We start from the raw sequence: 20434 nt of genomic DNA, 5'->3' as shown, positions 1-20434 counted from the left end.
ACTGTAAGTGAACAGCTATACAAATTGCAGTATACTTACACAATGGAATACAATTCAACACCGTAAAAGACATGAACTACTGGTACTATGAATCTGAAGAACATTATGCTGAGCAAACAGGCAGACAAAAATGTGCATACTGTACAATTCCATTTCTATAAAATTCTACAAACAACTACATCTGATCTCTAATGGCCAAAAGCAGGCCACTGGTTGCTAGGAGCCAGAGGTGGAGAGGCGTGGTTGACACAGGGTATGAGGGAACCTTCTGGGATGATGAGAATGCTCTATATCGTGACTACACACAAGTGTGCCAACACACATCAGAATGTACATGCACAGTACATTTCTTACTGTACATAAATCATATTTCAATAGAGTTAATTAAGACACACACACACAGAGTACTGCCTCAGAATTTGTTTCAGGATTGCCCTTTTCTGTATCATGGGAACAAATAACACAATCATTTTCTTAAATATATTCCAAATCGAATGGATGTATGAAAAGCTTTGGACTCCATACTGCTAGGCTATTTAAACATGAATTACAGTTTAGCTTTCCTGGGCTTGGGCTCTTTGATTTAGGCAATAGAGTAACAACGGGACATTATTCTTGAAGTTCATGTGAATGTTGTACATACCAAAGTGGTATGGTGAGGTCTCACTCAATATAATGCCCCAAAGAAGAGTCCAAGACAGCCTTGCTCATGGAAAAAAAAAGGCAAATTGTATTATTAAGATGAAGCTTCAGTGTTCTTCAAAAAAGTTCATGGAAAATGAAATTAAAAGGCAGGTTTTCGTTTGGTGAAAAAAAACCTCCTGAAATCCATGTATAATCTTTTCACTATACGCACTGCCATGAACTTATTTTTAAAAGATTCACTAATTGTTATTTGAAATGGGGAGGATGATGGAGAGATTGATCTTCCATCTACTGGTTCATTCCCCGGATGGCCACAATGGCAATTGCCAGAACTGTGCCAGACTGGCCAGGAGCCTAGAACTCCATAGGGGTCTCCCCTGTGCGTGGCAGGAGACCAAGGATAGCCTCCACTGCTTTCCCAGGCACCTTTGCAGGGAGCTGGATCAGAAGAGGAGCAGATGGGACTTGGGATCTGTGTTATGATACAGGATGCTGACTTCACAAACAGGAGCTGAGCCCACTGTGCCAGAACACCACCCCTGCCTTGAACTTTTTGAAATACCTTTGTATTAGTAGTCTACTGATTTGACAGACAGACTTGCCTAAGGCCAGAATAACTGAGTTAAGCAACGTTTATAAAATCAAAGCTACAGAAAACAACGAACATAGTTTATAGCAACATCCTTTCAGATAGTAGTTACTTTGTATTTAATATTGGACAAGAGGATAAGAAATTGTCAATTGGTGTGAAATGTATTTATAATAAACAAACCTAACCTAATAAGTAAAACATTTGAAAAGAACATTTACTGCAGGCTTAAAGATGTACCAGGCACAATGTCTTATGCATGCCATGGACTTCCTCAACTCTGAGATCCCCATACCTATCTTACACATGAGGAAAATCGAGCACAGGGAGATTCAATAACTCAAACCATTAGAGAACTACAGAATCAATATAAACTCTTAGCCATTATGCTTGTTTATCTTAAGAAACACTTTCTCAACAGGTGAATTTCATATTCATGAAAGACAAAGCTATGAAATAGGTGAAAATCTAGGAAAATATTTTTGTAACCTGTGGACTAGGAATGTCTTCTTACTACCCACAAAGTCAAAAATGTTGATAGTCATGAATAGATTAAAACTGAAGGACTGCTGTACCATAAAGTCACCAGATGACTGACTCACTGGAGATTGTTATCTTGAATACACAAGGAACTCTGGGAAATTAACAAGAAGAAATGGAAACCCAACCAAAAAATGGGCAAAACATATGAACAGACCAGAAATGGAAGGAGAAATCAAAATGACTACCAAGAATATAAAGAAATTATCAGCCTTCCTGTTGTGTAAACAGAGAAACACAGAATAACCATGAGATTACAGTTAACAGCTGTCAAATCAGCAAAATGTAGGGTGTTGTATAATACCAAAGGCTGGCAAAATGTGAGAAACCAGTAATTCTTACACATTGCTTGTGAGCATAAAAATTGGTGTTGCTATTTTAAAAATAATCTGGCAGAATTTAGTGATGTGACTGTCCTGTATTCAGCAATACCACAGCTAGATACACTTCTCCAATCAGAGAACATGTTCAAGGCCATGTGCAATACATATGAGGATTTCATTACTGAATTATTTGTATCCAAGAGTTGGAATCAATCTGGGCATTCATCATCATGGAAACTGATGAGTGCTTTGTGCTTGTTGTACAAATGAAACACTACAACTAGAAGCAATGAACTACAGGTACATTTAGCAACACCAACAGATCCCAAACAATACTAAAAAACACACACACACACATAGCAAAGCTGCACTTATGTAAATGCAAAGCACACAAAGAACAATATGATTTTACAAATACTATTACATAACAAAGAACACATATGAGGCTACTTTAAAAAGGTACAAAACTGAATCAAAAGATACATTTATGTGGGTGCAAAAAATCTGAAATCCATGCACAGTTTGTTTTTTTTTTAGTAATACATTTTTCTATGAATCTTTTTTCACAAGTAGCCTTGTATGAAACATATTAGACTGGGTACAAGTGAGGGGTAAGAAAGATACAGTAAATGGGAATTGAGATTGACAACAATGATGAAAAAGTATAATCCAAATTAAGTATGCCTCTAAACAATAATAAACTGGCCGTCGCTGTGGCTCACTAGGCTAATCTTCCGCCTGCAGCACCAGCACCCCGGGTTCTAGTCCCAGTTGAGGCGCCAGTTCTGTCCCCGGTTGCTCCTCTTCCAGTCCAGCTCTCTGCTGTGGCCCAGGAAGGCAGTGGAGGATGGCCCAAGTGCTTGGGCTCTGCACCCGCATGGGAGACCAGAAGGAAGCTCCTGGCTCCTGGCTTCAGATTGGCATAACGCGCCTGCCATGGCAGCCATTTGGGGTGTGAAACCAATGGAAAAAAGAAGACCTTTCTCTCTCTCTCACTGTCTAACTCTGCCTGTCAAAAAACAAATAATAATAATAAACTCACTCTATGTATCTGAAATGATGTGATACAATAGATGTGATACAATCACATCAACTACTCCAGCTGATCAATTTGTGCATATATATGAGAAACCCTTTCCCGTGAAAAAACTGAGGATTCTATAATCTATGTGAAAGTCATGGCATGTAGCTCTTGCTCACTACTCCCATGTATAAATATACTCTAAATGGTCTAATGAAAGGAGAACTAAAAAGCTATGACCTAGTCCAAGCAAACTAGTAATGCAATCCTGGAGTCATCTTAGCTCTTTAAATCTGTTTGCTTCTTTGCAAAACGGGCTTTGGTTAACTCTCCCAAATCCCTGCAGCTCCAAAATCAATTCATTGTATTTATTCACGTGAAATTATTTTCTATCTACTCCAATTCTTCTCTCCCTTCTACCCCCCCCCACACATAAAAAAACAAAGAAACAAGAGTATCAAAAGAGACTCAGAAAAGTGATGTAGCAATAGTAGAGACACAAACTTAGTTTCAGGAAAGGAAAAAGAAAACATGAAAGAGCTAACAGTATGCAAGGCAGAGCAAGGTTACTGGAGCCGGGATCGGATCGGATCGTGTATGCTCTGAAGGATCCCATGTCACAGTATCTATCTGGCACTATCCCACCTCAGAACACGTTAAAACCTCTTCTGAAGTTTCCACTTCACTAAATATACTGCATGTCTGCATCAACTTTCAGAAAAAAGATAATCATTTACATTAAAAATCTATGATTCTAAAGAAATGGTGCATTTTTTAAATCAGTAAAGTAGTCCCATTCAGCATTATCCGACAAAACCCCCAAGCACTGTCAGGCTGTGAATTAGGAGTTTAAGAAGAGAGCAAGTATATGGCCTGGCGATGAAGGTGCCCACATGCCACATGGACCGTGTAACGGGCTCAATTCCCCACCACAGATCCTTGGATTCTAGCTTCCAAGTCCACATATCAAACATCCATAAAGTTAGTTTTGAGGAGAAGTGAGCATAGTACTCCCCTATATTCACATTTGACTTCCACAGTTCAGTTACCCACAATCAACTGTGGTCTAAAAAACATTATATTGAAAATTCTAGAAATACACAATTCTGCACTCTGGGAGGCAGATGGCTCAAGTAATTAGATTCCTCCTATTCCCATGAAAGACTTGGATTGAGTTCCTTGCTCCCAGCTCTCACCTCTGACCCAGCTGTTGCTGGCTTTTGGGGAATGAACCAACAGATGGATGCTTTCTCTTTGCCTCTCAAAAAATAAATGAAAAATATAAAAGAACCTAGAGATTTGAAATTAGAATATTTTAAAAGTGAAATTAGAATTTTTTTTTTTTTTTTGGACAGGCAGAGTGGATAGTGAGAGAGAGAGACAGAGAGAAAGGTCTTCCTTTTGCCGTTGGTTCACCCTCCAATGGCCACCTCGGTAGGCGCGCTGCGACCTGCGCATCGCGCTGATCCGATGGCAGGAGCCAGGTGCTTCTCCTGGTCTCCCATGGGGTGCAGGGCCCAAGGACTTGGGCCATCCTCCACTGCACTCCCTGGCCACGCAGAGAGCTGGCCTGGAAGAGGGGCAACCGGGACAGGATCGGTGCCCCGACCGGGACTAGAACCCGGTGTGCCGGTGCCGCAAGGCGGAGGATTAACCTAGTGAGCCGCGGCGCCGGCTAAATTAGAATATTTTAAAAGTGAAAAGAATTCTCAAGATAGAATACAAGAATTAAAATGAGATGTTGACATTATATGTAGATTTATCATCCATTCACATTTAATTTTATATATGGATGGTGAAAGGAAAGGGGAGAAGGGTAGGAATTAAAAGATCACATCACAGATATAGTTACCATCAAAAACAAAGTGTTCCCATCACCACACAGTAAAGTTTTCTCAGAACAACCATGGTTTACCTCAAACTCCATATGTCAAGTCTCAATAAATCCATAGTTAATTATGCAGATAAAGGAGTATAGCAGTCTCCCCATGTTCTTATTTTGTCTTCCATAGTCTGTTATTCACAATCCAAAAAAATTACACGGAAAATTCTAGAAATACACAATTCATACATTTTATTACAGTATTTTGTTGTACTTGTTGCATTTATCTCTTTGCCTCATTTATAACTTAAACTTTGTATAGATATGAAGGTATAGGAAAAAAACCACAGAGCTGTGTATGAAGGGTTCTATACGATCCAAGGTTTCCAGCATCTACAGCATGTCTTACAATGCATCTTCCATGGGTAGGAGGGGATCTGCTACGAAGTTACGTGCTGCATAATGGGATTTTGGTCAATGAAGGGCCGTGTATATGAGTGGCCTCCTGAGAGTCTATCATCTGGTAGTGACATGGCTATCTTGGTTTAAGTTCACTCTATGACATTCACACAATGACAAAATCACCTAATGACGCTTTTCTCAGAATGTTCAGCAATGCATGGCTGTCCATGGACAGATAAATACAATCTCTAAGTATATAGGGAATATGCATTAAATAACAAGAATCTGTCTAAAGAAATAAATCAGCAAAATTACTTCTTCAAAAATTAACAAAAAAGGATCTAATAAAATTTCATGGCTTTAATACAAGTATACACTTGAACTGTTTTTTTTTTTTCCATTCTTTGGCAGTCTTCAAATTTCTCTAAATCCATATGCTATACTCCAAAATATGGTTAAGTGGAATTAGCGAAGTTCTAAATATTAATTTTTTCCTCTGAAAACAATCTTAAGGCAAATTTTATTTATTAGGGAGCATCTTGCTACCTGAGTAGCAGGTTATATTGCCATATTTTCAAGCAATAAAGTTTCAGGTTAGCAAACAGCATCACCCACCTCCATCAGGTTGAAATCCAGACATGTTCATAGCATGTTGAAGTTTTTCATTTAGTAAAATTGATGCCCCAAGGATCTTTCATATAGGAATACAATACTCAAAACACTAGCCCATCCAAAGGAAATACCATTTCCCAAGGCAATGTTTATATAAAGAGCAGATTATTCTGAAAGGTGTGGATCTATATGACTAATTTATTGTCATTTTATAAAAAGTCAAGTACATCCTCAAACGCTGCTGCAGCAGCTAAAGTACACTTGGCTTGTTTCACGTCAACTGGGTGACCGCTCTGCGTAAGCTGGCCCGGTTCAAATACAAAAGTTTAGGGCCACTGCAGAACTTTTTCCACTACGCCGACATCAATTCATACAACTTTTGCCTTATGCCTACTTCAATTACATTTAGTTAGCAATATGTTATACCCTTTTAGTGAGTATTTTTATAACTTATTTTATCATGTTTGTTTCTTAACCAGGACACTAGTTTAAAATTTTTTGAATTTTCTTTCAAAAAATGCACTTTCATTTTAGCTTATATTTTTATCAGAAATGAGCAAGATACATTTCCCCACAAATTATTGGTCATGCTGACAAGAACCCACTTTTAAATTCTAAGTAGAATTTTGCTAAGCCCTCTAGCTCCTGCCTGTACGTCTGCATACTCTCTTCTTCCAACCTCTGTGACTTTCCTCCTCTACTGCAACTCAATACAAGTAGTGAAGAGCGGCTAACAATGTAATTCCACATGATAGTGCACCCGTGTTTACATCTGGCTCTGATTACGTGCTTAGAAGTGATTCACACAGGGGCAAGCACAAAGTGGGAGGGAGCAACATAAAACACAACTAGGAGAAATAATTATGCTGCTATTTAAAAAACCATTTCCAATTCAAAGAGAAGTTTCTCACCACAGGCTTCAAAGTACTGAAACTGCCAACACAGGGAGGTATGGAATTTCAAAAGTACCTGATGCTAGCAAAAAGGAAGGAAAAAGTAGTAACTATATACTTTACATGCTTTTATATCAGAGTCATCTTAACAAATGATTGGCGCTGTCAATTTATAAGAGACTTTAAAGTTCCGCTCCAGCAATGACTATGAACATCGTAACTCTCTGATAAAGTCCCTCACAGCTCATAACAAAGTGAGTGAACCACATCTGCCCACTGCCAAACTCTCCGGAGTTAACAGAACACCAATTAAAGAAATATGCGTCAGGAAATGAAGCATCATGCTTACTCATGGCAGCCTGAAATGAGAAATTCACACAGGTTTACCTGACGATTCAGGTAAGTCCTACTTATTTTGAGATAAACATTGTGACTACTGCACTACAGTAATGGTATTGGTGCAGTTATAGAAACACCCTCAAAAATAATTAGAGAAATAAATACTTCTAAAATTCAACCCAATGAAAGTCTTAAAGTTTGCAGTCATGTTAACATAATTATATGCACATTAGATAAAAAGACAGCAGCCAGAAACATTAAGCCCGGTGCATTTAGTTATTTGCAAAATGTATATAATTTCAATGTAGATAGAGCTGGTGGAAACCAGGGATTCTTTGAATACAAGCACACAACAATTAACAAGTTACAGAGATTTTTTTTTTCATTGCATTTTAATCCTCAAAGCAAACTTAGAAGTGGATGCCATAACTTATAAGTGGCAAACTTAAAATTTATACACTACTACTTGATTCTGAGCTAACAGAGTTAAGATGGGGAGGGCCACCACCAACCGGAAAAGGACCTGAAAGGGAAAGAAAAAATAAAATCCAAAAACCACTAACATCTGAGTGACTGCTGGTTAACATTTATCTACTTTGGCAGCTGACTGTCCACATACTAGTGAGTTATGAAAAAGCAATTACACAGCATAACCAACCAATTCATTTCCATTTTCCTTACCATATTAACCATTTACATGTTTAACATCTGAAACAATGAATCTAAAAAGAGGATCCAAAGATACAGTAAACACACAAAATAAACATGCATGTCATCACATTTTCTACTCTAAAGCTAAGAACATTTTTAAAGAAATCTTTTTTAAGGAGCAATAGCCGCTCTAAAGCAAGAATGAATTAACAGCAATCTCAACTCAAGATTGTAAAAGTTCAAGCTTACAAAATGATTGAAATCAAAATATTCTCATTTCTCATCTCAGCAAACTAGAATAATGTTCATGTCTAATTTACCCAGGGCTAGTTTTAAGTAACAATAAGATCCTGACTCAGAATTATCCTGTAGGTTCCAATCAGCACAGAAGGGCGGGGGAGGGGAGACAGACACAGACACTTAGGATCCTGCTACATTAATAATCATTTTTGTTAGCATCCTCTACTGGTGGTTTGCAAAGACAGCAAGGCTTTGGAATGGCGCTAATGACAGAAAGCGATGTACCTGCTATTCCAGGACAAGTCAAGTGAATTAATCAGCATGTGGTCTAGCACGCAATACCTGGGGTGTATCCCCGCCCCCCTCCGGAGCAAGAACAGTAAGAAAAACGCATTACATAGGAAGCGGAGAATGGGAAAAGGCACATTTTAAAACTGCAGCAAAGCATTCAATTGTAACGGGCAAAAATCAGTCCCAGGAGCCCTGATGTGGCGCCCTTACGGAGGAGGGCTCGCGTCATCACCGTAGGCACCGCACCAGGTCTGATGCTCCGGCCGAACGTGGCTCGGCAGGTCCAGCCCTGCCAAGCGATGGCACCTGCCACTGCCCCGTTAATATCCCGGCCCGCAAGCAGATTCCAGAAAGGAGACGGGAATGTTCTGCCGGAGGCTGGGCCGTAAAATCCGCACCCCTTATTTCAAAATGAATCAAATAATGTTCACAAATGAGTAACAAAGTGTCTCCACGGCCATCTCCCACCGTGGGACCGCCGACCACTCGCTGCCTCGTACGAACGACTCAGGAGTTAACATCCCCCCCCCCCCCAAGCAATCCTGGACCGCAGTGCCAACAATCAGCCCGCGGCACCTGGCCCGCGGTCTCCCGGCACAAAGGCACGCAACTTCACACACACACATTGTCTAATCCGCAAAACAACGGGGCTAACATCGCACAGCGCGGCTTGGACCCCTCGGCGCCGAGCGGAACGCATCTGAGGACAAAAAGAGATAGGAGCACAGAGTGAAAGTGACGAACATGGAAGGTACCTGTGGTGGCACCGCGCTGTGTCAGACACCTTTTGTCTTCCCAGCGTCGTGCACACTGCGGGCCGGCCGCTGCCCGCTCGGCTCCTCGGCGGATCGGAGCACAAAGGAGCAGCCGCGCCGGCGGGCGGGCGGGCGAGCGGGGCGCACGGTCCCCCCCAGCCCCCGGGGACGGCGCAGGGCCCGCAGCGGAACACCGCCGTGTTCCCCTCTACCTGCACAAGTTGCCATTTGCCGCAGCGGCCCCGGCCTCCTGCTGGCCTCTCCCACGGCTGTCATCTGTTGATATGCCCACCGCCGCGCCCGGGGAGAAGGGCGGCCGCCCACTCCGCCCCGCGCAGGTAAACATGTTGACAGCGGCCGCACAGGCGCGCGCCGGCTCGGCCCCGCGGCTCGCATGGCGTCAGCCGCCGGAGAAGCCCCCACGGCCCGCGGCGCGAACCCACTTACCTCGCATAAAAGCCACCTCCGCCGGCCGCCGGGGCGCTGCGGCAGGAAGCTAGGGTCGCCGTCGCCGCCCGGGCTCCCTTCCTGGCGGCCGCCGCTCGCCGCTCCGCGATGACGAACCCACGCCGGCAGCCGCCTCCCGGTGCCCCCGAGCGCGCAGCCCCCCGACCCACGCCGGCGCGGGGAGCGCCTCCCGCACCTGCCCCTGCGCGGGAGACCCCCGCCCCCCGCGCGCACACCTCCGACCGCCGACGCCAGCCGGCGCCGGGGACACCGCGCGCGACCTGTCCGCGAGACGCCCAGGGCCCCCGCGCTGCCTCATTTTTTTATTTTTATTTTATTTTTTAAATCGGGGAGCCGCCGCGATCCCAAGGCAGGCGCCTTGAGTCCTCCCCCCCACACACACACACCCCCACCCCTGGCTTGGAAGGAAACAGAAAAAAAAAAATTAATAAGAAAAGCCAACAACTCCTTTTAAAAATAACGCAGGAGCCCGAGCGGCCCCGGCGGGTCCGCGCCGTGCGCGCGTCACTCCTTATATAGCCGCGGCCGCAGCTCGGCCGTCGCCGCCCATTGCGAGACAAACAGGTACCCGGCGGGGGCCGCGGGGCCCCGCGCACACAGTCCCACGCGGCGGACCCCGCGCCCAGCCCGGGCCGCCCGCAACTTCCGACGTCTCCCGCAAGTGCCACCCGGGCGGCCGCCACATGCTCCCGGGGGTGCGCGCCGCCCTGGCGCACCGGCACCCATCCATCCGCACACACTGCGGCGGGCGGACCCGGGCGTCCCTCCCCCGCCCGAGAGACCCCCGAGCGAGCCCCCGGCCTCCGGCTTCCGCGCTCCGTGCGTCCGGCCCAGGTAACAACTCCCGCACCCCCCCCCCCCAAAAAAAAAAGAGAAAAAAATTAAAAAAATAAAAAAGCCCGGGGGCGAACGCACACACAGCCCAGCCGCCCCCCCCCACTCCCAAGGCACCCCCCCCGGGGGGCGGTGGGGGCGGCTTCCCCGGGAGGAGAGGGGGTCCCGAGCCCAGGTAACAACTCCACCAACACGCCCGCCGCCATCCGCCGCCGCGCACACGCACACGCAGGGCTCCCCCGCCGCAAGTCGCTGCCCGGCGCCCCCTCGCCCGCTGCCCCGCACCGCGGGGACCGCCCTCCCGGGGGGCTGCTGCCCCGGGGCGCCCAGGCTGCGGGCAGGGGGCCCCGGAGCGCCGCGCCGACCCCCGCCGCCCCCTCCCCAGTCCCGCCCGCGCGCCCTCCCAACTTTGCCGCCGCCCGGCCCGGCCCGGCCCCGCGCACACGCGCGCGCGGACGACACGCAGCCCGCCGGCCCGGCCCGAGCGCCCGCCGCAAGTTTGCTGCCCGGCGGCCGCGGGGGGCCGGGGGCCGGGGGCCGCGGGGCGGGCGAGAAAGTGCGGCGGGGCGAGCGCCGCTCCGGCCGCCCCGGCAGCGGCCGGCGGCGCGGCGGCGGCTAACGGTCCCGGCGGGCGGCGGGCGCCCAGGTAAGCGACATAACGGTCCCGGCGAGCCGCCGCGCCGCCCGGCCGCGAGGGGGGCAGGCAGCACTACTTTCTACTTTGCCACTCCACTTCGCCCGTGCCGGCCCCGGCCGCCCCCGGCCCGGCGCGCCCCCCTCCCCGCCGGGGGCGCCCCCCGGCCGCCGCCCGGCCGCCCCCGGCCCCGCCGCCGCCCGGCCCCCTCCGCCGCTCACCGTTATTGCGCCGCGGGTTCGCCTGCTTTCTGCGCTTACACCTGGGGCCATCCGCCATGATCCTCTCGCTTGTGTCTAAATGCTCGAGTCACCTCCTCCCCCTCCCTCCCTCCCTCCCCCTTCCCCCCCCACCAACCCCTCCGCCTCCACCCCTCCCCCTCCCCCTCCCCACCGCACCTGGTTTACGACACTCGCGGCTTTACGACATCACCTTCCTTACACCTAGAGGCGCTCGCTCTACGGCCGGAACCCCGTTGCTAGGGACGGGATGGTTTGCGGCCACCGCGGACGCCGTGGAGTTTGAATCCCAGGGGCGAGGGGAAGGAACTTTTCCTCAGGTGTGGTGGGGTGGGGGGGGGTGGCGGGCTGCGTGGGCGCGGGCGCGCGGGGGCGGTCACGAGGGCGACGAGCCGTGGGAGCGGGAAAGGTGGAGAAGCCGAGGGCGCCCTGGCGAGCCGCCGCGCGGCGCTGGCCACACCCGGCGCGGCCCGGACGGGGCAGGCTGGCGTCGCCCGCGCTCGGGGCGCGCTGCGGGTGCGGGGCCCGGCCGGGAGGCTGCGTGGCCCGGGGCGCCGAGCTCCGCCGGCGGGCCCGCCGGGCCGCAGAGCGGGCTGAGGGAGCCGCCCCGCGCCGGCCGCACTTCCTCAGGGCGCCGGGCCGTCACCTGCCGTCACCTCGGACTCGCCCTGGGCGGCAGCCGCGGCGCGGGGCTGCCCGGCGGGGCCTCTCCGCCGCCGCGCGCCTTCGGGGGTCCCCGAGAGACCCCGGGCGGATCACGCCCCGCCGGGAGGCCCCGCCGGCACCGGGGTGTGGAGTTGGCGGACTCTTCCTGCCGCCGCGCCGGCTTTGTGCGGACCGCGAGGGAGTCGCGCGACCCTGTTGGAAGTAGCGTCCAGCCAGCGCTGTGCTGGGCGCGTAGTAGGCGCTCAGTTTGTGCCTGGAATTTGTTGGCCATACCCACGACAGGAATTTTTTTTATTTTTTTTATTTTTTTTTTTTTGTTATGTGAAGATTATCTCTTCAGCACCCTCCAGAATTTTAGAAGATTTCATGAGTCGCTTCTTCAAGCCTTGCAGCAGAAATACCCTTAGAGCCAAAGAATGATGACTTAGAATGAGAAAGTTTAATCCTGAATAGAGATGAGAGCTTTCTCTCGCATGTAAATGCAGTATTTCTTGGTGCGTGCACAGGGGCTGTAAGTAAGTCCCTGCTATACATTATATCTGCGTAGCTAGGTAGAGCCATCAGTGTCAAAGCCGGAGCCCTTATTCTTACGGTTTTAGGGACAGGCAGTCCTCACTGTCCTCGATACCATGTCAGCTGGAAGTGTCCCCTCTGCGCCTAGATCAGTGATAACCACCCCCCACACACACACACACGCCCCTCTTTAAGACCTATGTAGTGTTCTAACGTTGCCTTCCTAATCACGTCACAGACTCCTTTTGCCAATATTTCCCCACTCCCCTCCCCCAACTTTTTTTTACACCCACCTTGATTCCAAGCCAGAAAAATCAAAAGATATTTTATAACTAGCACATGTTTTACCGACCCTTAAATTTCTTACACGTGCCGTTTTCTCTTTCTGGCCTGTGCCTCCCTAAGCAAATTTCTTTCCGTGGTCGTCATCACCTTGAAATCATGGACAAAGTGAGGAGACAAACTGAGTAGAATTCATCGTCGTCTTTACTTTAGTGATTACTGCTTTAGTTAGTTTGGGCCAGACTTTATTTAACTGCATGGTTCCTGTCCAAAGTTTCCAGTAAGTGTTTCTTCTTGTTTACTTCTGTGTCCTCAGCACCTAGTAGAGTACCTTGCCACGTGGTAGATGCCTTATAGTTCATAAATTTCTGTTCTGAACCTGTTCTTGGCAATAAAATGATTAATGTACCTTTATCACATGAGTTCTTCAGAACAGTTGGGATCATGAATGTGTCATTCATATCCAGTCTAACTGCTCTTGATTTTAGTTTCTCCATAATCATTTTCCCCAAACAATTAAGTCTATATACTGTTTTATATATTTATTTGAAAGGCAGAGTTACATAGAGATGGAGAGACAGATCAATCCTCCATCCACTGGTTCACTCCCCACATGGCCAAAACGACTGAGACCTGGGCCAGGTAGAAGCCAGGAGCTTCATGCTGGGGGCTCATGTGGGTGCAGGGGCCTAAGGACTTGGGCTGTCCTCCTCTGCCTTCCCAGGCACACCAGCACTGGAACTGGACCAACATTCATATGGGATGTCGGTGTTGCAGGTGATGACTTAACCTGCTAATCCACAATGTCAGCCCCTTACATATTTTAGAAATAAACACAGAAAATGTTGGTTGCCCAAATCTAATACCAAACTTTGATTTTGTAAAATCCTCTGATAACTATATATAACAAATTGAGTATTTGATTGATACACTGTAACATTCTCAAGTGACTGCAGTTTCACCAAGTTCTGCAGTCACTGAGGAAGGAAACATGACTCCAGGGTGATGCAGAACCAACAGTTGTCCTCAGGACCTGTGCCAGCTTTTCCAATAAAGCCTCCCGGGAGGTGACAAAAGGGACAAATGTTTTCTTCATACCTCCGTGTGATTTTATTACATACTGCTCTGCAAAATTGTTTTTCCTTCTCTGGGGAATGAGGCTCCTATTTTTAATAAGTCAATGAAAATGTTAACACATGGAGCAGTTTTCCAAGAACATGTCTAATATAGAGAGATGTAAGTGTGAATACACGTAGAGAAAAGTGTTTTCAAAATGTTAATGAACATCCGAGAAATAAAACTGATACTATTCCTTTCTGTAAAAGTCAGAACAGTTAAAATGGATTCCTTTCAAACTCTGTCTCTGGAGAAGATATAGTTTCTATTATTGATAGTACAAATGAACATTGGTAGTATTTTTTAATATGTTGAACTATAGTAGGTAATTTGCAATCCAGAAAACAGCATGGGTATTTTGGATTTAAGTGAATTTAAAATGTTTTACTCATATCAGGGATCTGATATCCGGTTTCCCCTTTGTGTCCATGTGTTTTTTTCCTTTGGCATCTCGACTTCCTTTAGCAGCTGGCTGGTTCAGTTACAGAGTATGGCTGTTTCTTTGACCTACAGTCCTGGCCTTCTGTAATCCATAGATCCCCAGATAACAATCACCACCACTGTTCAGTCCTTACAGAATATATATTTCAAATATTTTCCCTCAAAAACAGACTTCACATGCTCTGCAGTTGTGTTAAACACACTTGAAAAAGTTGGGGATGAGAAATACCCTGTTTGATTATGTCCACAACACTTCAGATCCCGGGTCAGAACCCTTTTTTTTCTTCATACCTTATGCCTTTACCTCTCTGCTCTGTCTTTTTATCTTACTTACATAAATAGATCAGACATTGTGTCCCTCCCCACTGTTTACTTTTCAGTCATTCTCTTCCCCCTGTCTGTCTTTGTCTCAGGTCTGACATGACCGTGTTTGGATCATTTTCCTCTTTTCCTCAAGATTTTTGAATCCTAACTATTCAGAATGGTTTGCATCTTCATGTTACGCTTGGGATTCTCCCTTCGAGTCTGTTCTCTGCCACTCCACACTTGGAGGGGCTGGCCTTTGTGGATCACATCACCCACCATCTGTTGCCCTCTGCTTTCTGTTTGGTTTCCAGCAATTTGGAGGTATTGACAAATGATCAAAAGAAGGAGAGAGATGAGTCAGGATGTTCATTCCACCCTCCCTCCTGCCTGCCTTTCGCCGGGTTTTCATTCCTCTACCAAAGTCCTGAGGAGCCTCTCAGGTACTCTGTCCCCTGGCTACAGGTCTTACTAAGTTCTAGACACTGCTTCTTCCTTTGTGCCTTCAGGCCTAGCGATGGAAGGTTGGATGCTTTATCATTACCTCCTTTAAAACCTGCCCAGGCCTCTGTAAATAGTCTCTTCATTAAACTCCCTTCAGTTGGCCCTTTGAGTATGCCATCTGCTTCCTGCCAGGACACTGAGTAGTATACACAAAGGATTTTTTAAAAGTATATTTTAATCTTATTCACCAAAATTCTATTTCTGTTCATTGCAGTATGAAAATCTGGGATGTAAATGTGTCATTTGTTGAATATATACTAATGTGTGCAAAATCTGGCAAACATGTTGCCAATTACTATTGAAGTATTTTTAATCTGTAATTCAATATCTGTGGAATCAAGGATCCTTCTCTAATTGATCTAAATATCTGCTTGAGGGGCCGGCGCTGTGGTGCAGCAGGTTAACACCCTGGCCTGAAGTGCCAGCATCCCATACAGGTGCCAGTTCGAGACTCAGCTGCTCCACTTCCTATCCAGCTCTCTGCTATGGCCTGGGAAAGCAGTAGAAGATGGCCCAAGGCACCCACGTGAGATACCCAGAAGAAGCTCCTGGCTTCAGATTGGCTTAGCTCTGGCTGTTGCGGCCATTAAGAGAGGGAACCAGCGCATGGAAGACCTCTCTCTGCCTCTCTTCTCTCTGTGTAACTCTGACTTTCAAATAATAAATAAATAAATAAAAACCTGCCTGAAATGATCTCCAATTGATCTAAAAATCTAGGTAAGATTACTTTTGTACTTGAAACAATGAGCGGGGGTGGGGAGGAATCACAATACTACAGTATTAAGTTAGAGACAGTTTATCGTCAGTGTGTCCCTTCCCCTTTTTATTTACAGAAACATCCATTTCTGTCACATAGCCCATTGAAATGATGATGATCTGTTTCCCTCCTTGCATATGCCTAGGTATGCAGTGCTGCTTAGTTCTGGCCACTGCGATACAAGTTGAAGTGGAGTGTGCCACATTGAGGAAGTTCTTCAGAAGGAGGTGATTCACCATTCTTGCCCTTCTTCCTGCTGGTTGAAATCAGAGCTGCTAGCTGGAGCTCTTAAGGAAGGTAGAGCAACAAGAGCTTGAGTTCCTGACACTATGGAATACCGCAGCCAACCCCACACAGCCTACTTGGAAATCTGTTTTATATAGAGAGAAATATTTTGTGTAAGATTTTCTATCGTGTGGACAAAGTCCTGTTCAATGTCTGTATGTATTAGTTTCCCATTGACACTCTAAAACATTACCACAAACTTAGTATATTGAAACCACATAAATTACTCTAAGTCTGGAAGTCAGATGTCCAAAGTGAGCCTTATAAGGCTAACCATTGAGGTTTTGGAGGAAGGGTAGAATTTGTTTCTTCGTCTTTTCTGTCTTTTAGAGGCTGCTGTGTGCCTTGGCTCTTGAGCCTCTTTCTCCACATGCAGAGCCAGCAGCACCCAGCAGAATCTTGTGTATGTCGTCTCCTCATGGTTCCACATATGAGGACCCAAGTGATTAAATTGGGCCCACCCAGATAGTTCAGGACATCTTGTTCAAGGTTAGCTGATTAGCTCGATTAATTCCACCTGTGACCTTAATTCCCTTTTGTTGTAGAACCTAACATGTTCAGGCTAAGGTCGTGGACATCATTGTGGGGGTCACTCTAATGTCTACTGAAGTGTGCATGTTTTGATCAAGAGTTTTTTCTTAATTGATTTGTTCATTTTTAATTTATATGCAATTCCTGATCTCGAGAAGCTTACAGTTTGTGAAACGGCGTGAAGGCTGTGGTGAGCCTGAGAGAAACCTAGCAACACCAGCCCAGAGTCAGGGCAGCTTTCCCTGGAGAAGTCAGGGGAAGAAAGAGAAAAAGAAATATTAAAGCAGAAATCAATGCTTATGTGAAAACCGCATGATGAAAACATGGTGTCTTCAAAGTGTAAGTCCAACAGAACAGAATCATTTAATTAAAGGTATGCCAGTTTCAGATGAGGCTACAGAGGTGGGCAAGCAAGAGCCAGGGTTTCTGAAGACACAAGATTGGGGATGTTCCATGTAGAGCAACTGGAAGCCATGTTATACAGATTACACAGGATAACTTTTCTTTCCCATGAGGGGAAAGGAAGAGTGAGCAGGACGGTAAGCAGTAAGAACACTTTTGAGCTCCACTACCCCCACCACCACCCCAGGAATAATCAAGAAGGAGAAATAAGGGAAAGCAATGGGTCGGGCTATCCAAATGAAAACATGTAAAGAATAATGTTTCCGGGGCCAGCATTGTGGCAGAGCAGGTAACCACTGCCTGTGCAGCATCCTATGTGGTGCTGCTTCATGTCCCAGATCCTCTGCTTCCCATCCAGCTTCCTGCTAATGGTCTGAGGAAAACAGCAGAAGATGGCCCAAGTGTTTCAGCCCCTGCCACCCATGTAGGAGACCTGGATGAAGCTCCTGGCTTTTGCCTGGCCCAGCCCTGGCTGTTGGGACCATCTGGGGAGTAAATCAATGGATAGAACATCTCTGCCTGTTTGTAACTCTGACTTTCAAATAGGTAAATAATTTTTTAAAAAAATAACATTTCCAATTTGGATTATATAGTGCAACAGTGCTGTTAAAAATTAAGCAATATAGGGACAGGCATTTGTCCCACCAGTTAGGACATTAGTAAGGATGCCTGCATCCCACATTGGAGTGGCTCCTGATTCCAGCTTCCTGCAATAAAACTAAGGCAGTTTTCATGCTTCTTTCATAATCTGTAATTTTAATAGAGAATCTGTAAGAATAGCAAGTGCCACAGGACATCTAACTGTGTTGCAAATAGTGTTATTTAGGAAATAGACTTATTGTGGAAGCAGTTCCTTAAATACAGCACTGATGAACGCCAATGCTATTTCCAGACTGTTCACACTCATGCTAGACAAATAAAATGTTCACTTCATCTCTTCTTTCTACCCTTTCTTCAAATCATTCCACATCTTCCTGAAATGAGATTTTCAAGAATAGACATTATCTTTGTCTTTTAGCTTTGAAAACAAAGGCATTGTGTAAAAATTCAAGTGGACTGTGAAGTAGCAATGATGGCTCAAGCAATTTGGTATCTGTGTCACCTGTGGGAGACCTGGATTGAGTTTCTGGCTCCTAGTTTCAACCCAGTTCTGGCTGGCCATTGTGGGGATTCAGGGAGTGAAGCAGTAGAAGACTTGTCTTTTTAACTCTCAAACATACATACATTTTGTTTAAACACTAAAGCAAAAAACTACCAAGCAAGGGAGCATATGAAGAGTACCTGGGGGCTGATGGTGTGGCGTAGCAGGTAAAGCCGTTGCCTGCAGTGCTGACATCCCATATGGGCTCCATTTCAAGTTCCAGCTGCTCCACTTTGATCCTGTGCTGTGGCGCTCTGTGCTATGGCCTGGGAAAGCAGAAGATGGCCCACATCCTTGGGCCCCTGCACCCATGTGGGCGATCCAGAAAAATTTCCTTGCTCATGGCTTTGGATCAGCCTGACCGTTGGGGCCATCTGGGAACTGAACCAGTGGATGGAAGACCTCTGTCTCTCTCTCTGCCTCTCTGTAACACTGCCTTTCAAATGAATAAATAAATCTTTAAAAAAAAAAAAAAGTACTGCATTCAGTTTCTGGCTTTGGCTCCTTATTCTGACTTGCTGTCGATACAAACACTGGGATGCAGTACTGATGTCCCTGGCAGCCATGTGGGATACCTGGACTGTGTGCCTGGCTTCAGCACCAGCTCAGCCTGTGCTGTTGTGTATTGTGGGCATTTCGGGAGTGAGCCAGTGAAAGAACACTCTTCCCCCCTCTGTCTCTGCTTCTCAAAAAAAAAAAAAAAAATGAGCAATATAAAGTATAAATAGTATTTCCCATTTTTATATTAATGCAATTGTCACATGACATGTATTTTTGTTGTGGTCTTTCCAGCTCCTAATTCTGCTTTATTACATGGTAGGCCATGAAAATTGTATGACATAAGAATACATACAAAAAGGAATCCCCAATGTATCCCTTAATATTTGTCATTTCTTTCACTATTACATTTGTTACTGTACAGCCCAGCACACAAAAACTAACATTTCCCCATTCAGATTATTCTGAATATACTTCTGTGATTACCTTATATGTTTCCAAGAAAGTAGCTTAGTTTTTCTTTCTCTGAATTTCAGGTCATCTCAACACCTGTTCAGCTGTATCAAGCTTCTTAGGAATTAGACAACCAGCCCCACTAAATAACAATCCCCTCACATACTCCAGAACCCTTGGTACACACTACTGCTAAGGCAGCTATCATTTATATATTGTTTTTACATCTGCACTGCCCCTCCCCTGGTCTGAGCTCGTGGTCTGTGCATTTCTGATATGGGAAGTGATGCCTGTCTAATGGGAAGTATACTCAGTCATTATGGAAAAGAGGCAAAGTTCCCGCCGTTGGTGAATCATCCCAGCACGGAGGCCTTGTGAGGAGCTAATGGAAGATTGCATGGGAAGTGTTTTATGTGATACCTGGCCCGTGGTAAACCATAAATGAAAAACAGCAGTGGAACATTCTGAGGCAGAGTCTAATATGAAGGGAATAATCCACTTGAATTTTTACAGTGCTTTTCTTTTCAAGGCTAAAAGACAAACATAACTTTTATCCCTGAAAATTTCATTTCAGGAAAATGTGGAGTGATTTTGAAGGAAAGGGTAAAAAGAAGAGATGATGTAAACATTTTATTTGTTTCGCATGAGTGTGAATATTGTCTGGAAATAGTATTGGCTTTCATCAGTTGTTGTATTTAAGGAACTGCTTCCATATTAAGTACACTTCCTACCAATGAATAATGCAATATTTGCAGTGCAGTTAGATGTCCTGTGGCACTTGCCATTCTTACATAGATTCTCTATTAAAATTACAGACTATGAAAAAGTATAAAAACTGCCTTAGTTCTGTTTTTCTTAGTTTGTATGTGACCAATTCAAACTGATGCAAGCATGAAGATAGGAATTTGTAGTGCAGATAGAAGGTTGGTGTGTCTTTGTTTTTTTTTCATAAGACCCCTGGAGAAGGAGTGCAGCCCAGTCTCACAAGTGAAGGATTGGGAACACCTTTAGGAATTTGGGTAGTGCCTCTCTTTGTCTTGCCTCTGTCTCTGCATCTCTATCACTGTGTGCCAGGGAATACTGCTGTGTGTGAAGGAAGGAAGAGTTCCAAGGGGAAAGTTCAGTTTGCATCTACCAAACAAGGTTGTACAGTATAACCCACTAAAGCTCTTCTCTCCACATTCCTACCCCCAGCTGTGTTACTAGGTAAAGGACTTCTCATCCATACTCCTACCCCTAGCTGT

General features: G+C 46.0%; 1 protein-coding gene across 3 annotated transcripts in view; it reads right to left on the bottom strand.

The window, feature by feature from the left end:
* ZEB1 (zinc finger E-box binding homeobox 1) overlaps positions 1-11362 on the bottom strand; it is a 199663-nt gene extending 188301 nt beyond the window's left edge. For all 3 annotated transcript variants that reach the window (XM_062211130.1, XM_062211131.1, XM_062211132.1), the window contains exon 1: positions 11281-11362. In XM_062211130.1, the coding sequence (XP_062067114.1) occupies positions 11281-11338 (58 nt within the window). In that variant the 5' untranslated portion in view covers positions 11339-11362. The remainder of the gene's footprint in view (positions 1-11280) is intronic.
* Positions 11363-20434: the final 9072 nt, after the last annotated feature.

The sequence above is a fragment of the Lepus europaeus genome, chromosome 14, assembly GCF_033115175.1.
Source record: "Lepus europaeus isolate LE1 chromosome 14, mLepTim1.pri, whole genome shotgun sequence".
NCBI lineage: Eukaryota > Metazoa > Chordata > Mammalia > Lagomorpha > Leporidae > Lepus > Lepus europaeus.
This window is presented reverse-complemented; position numbering and strand designations above follow the sequence as displayed.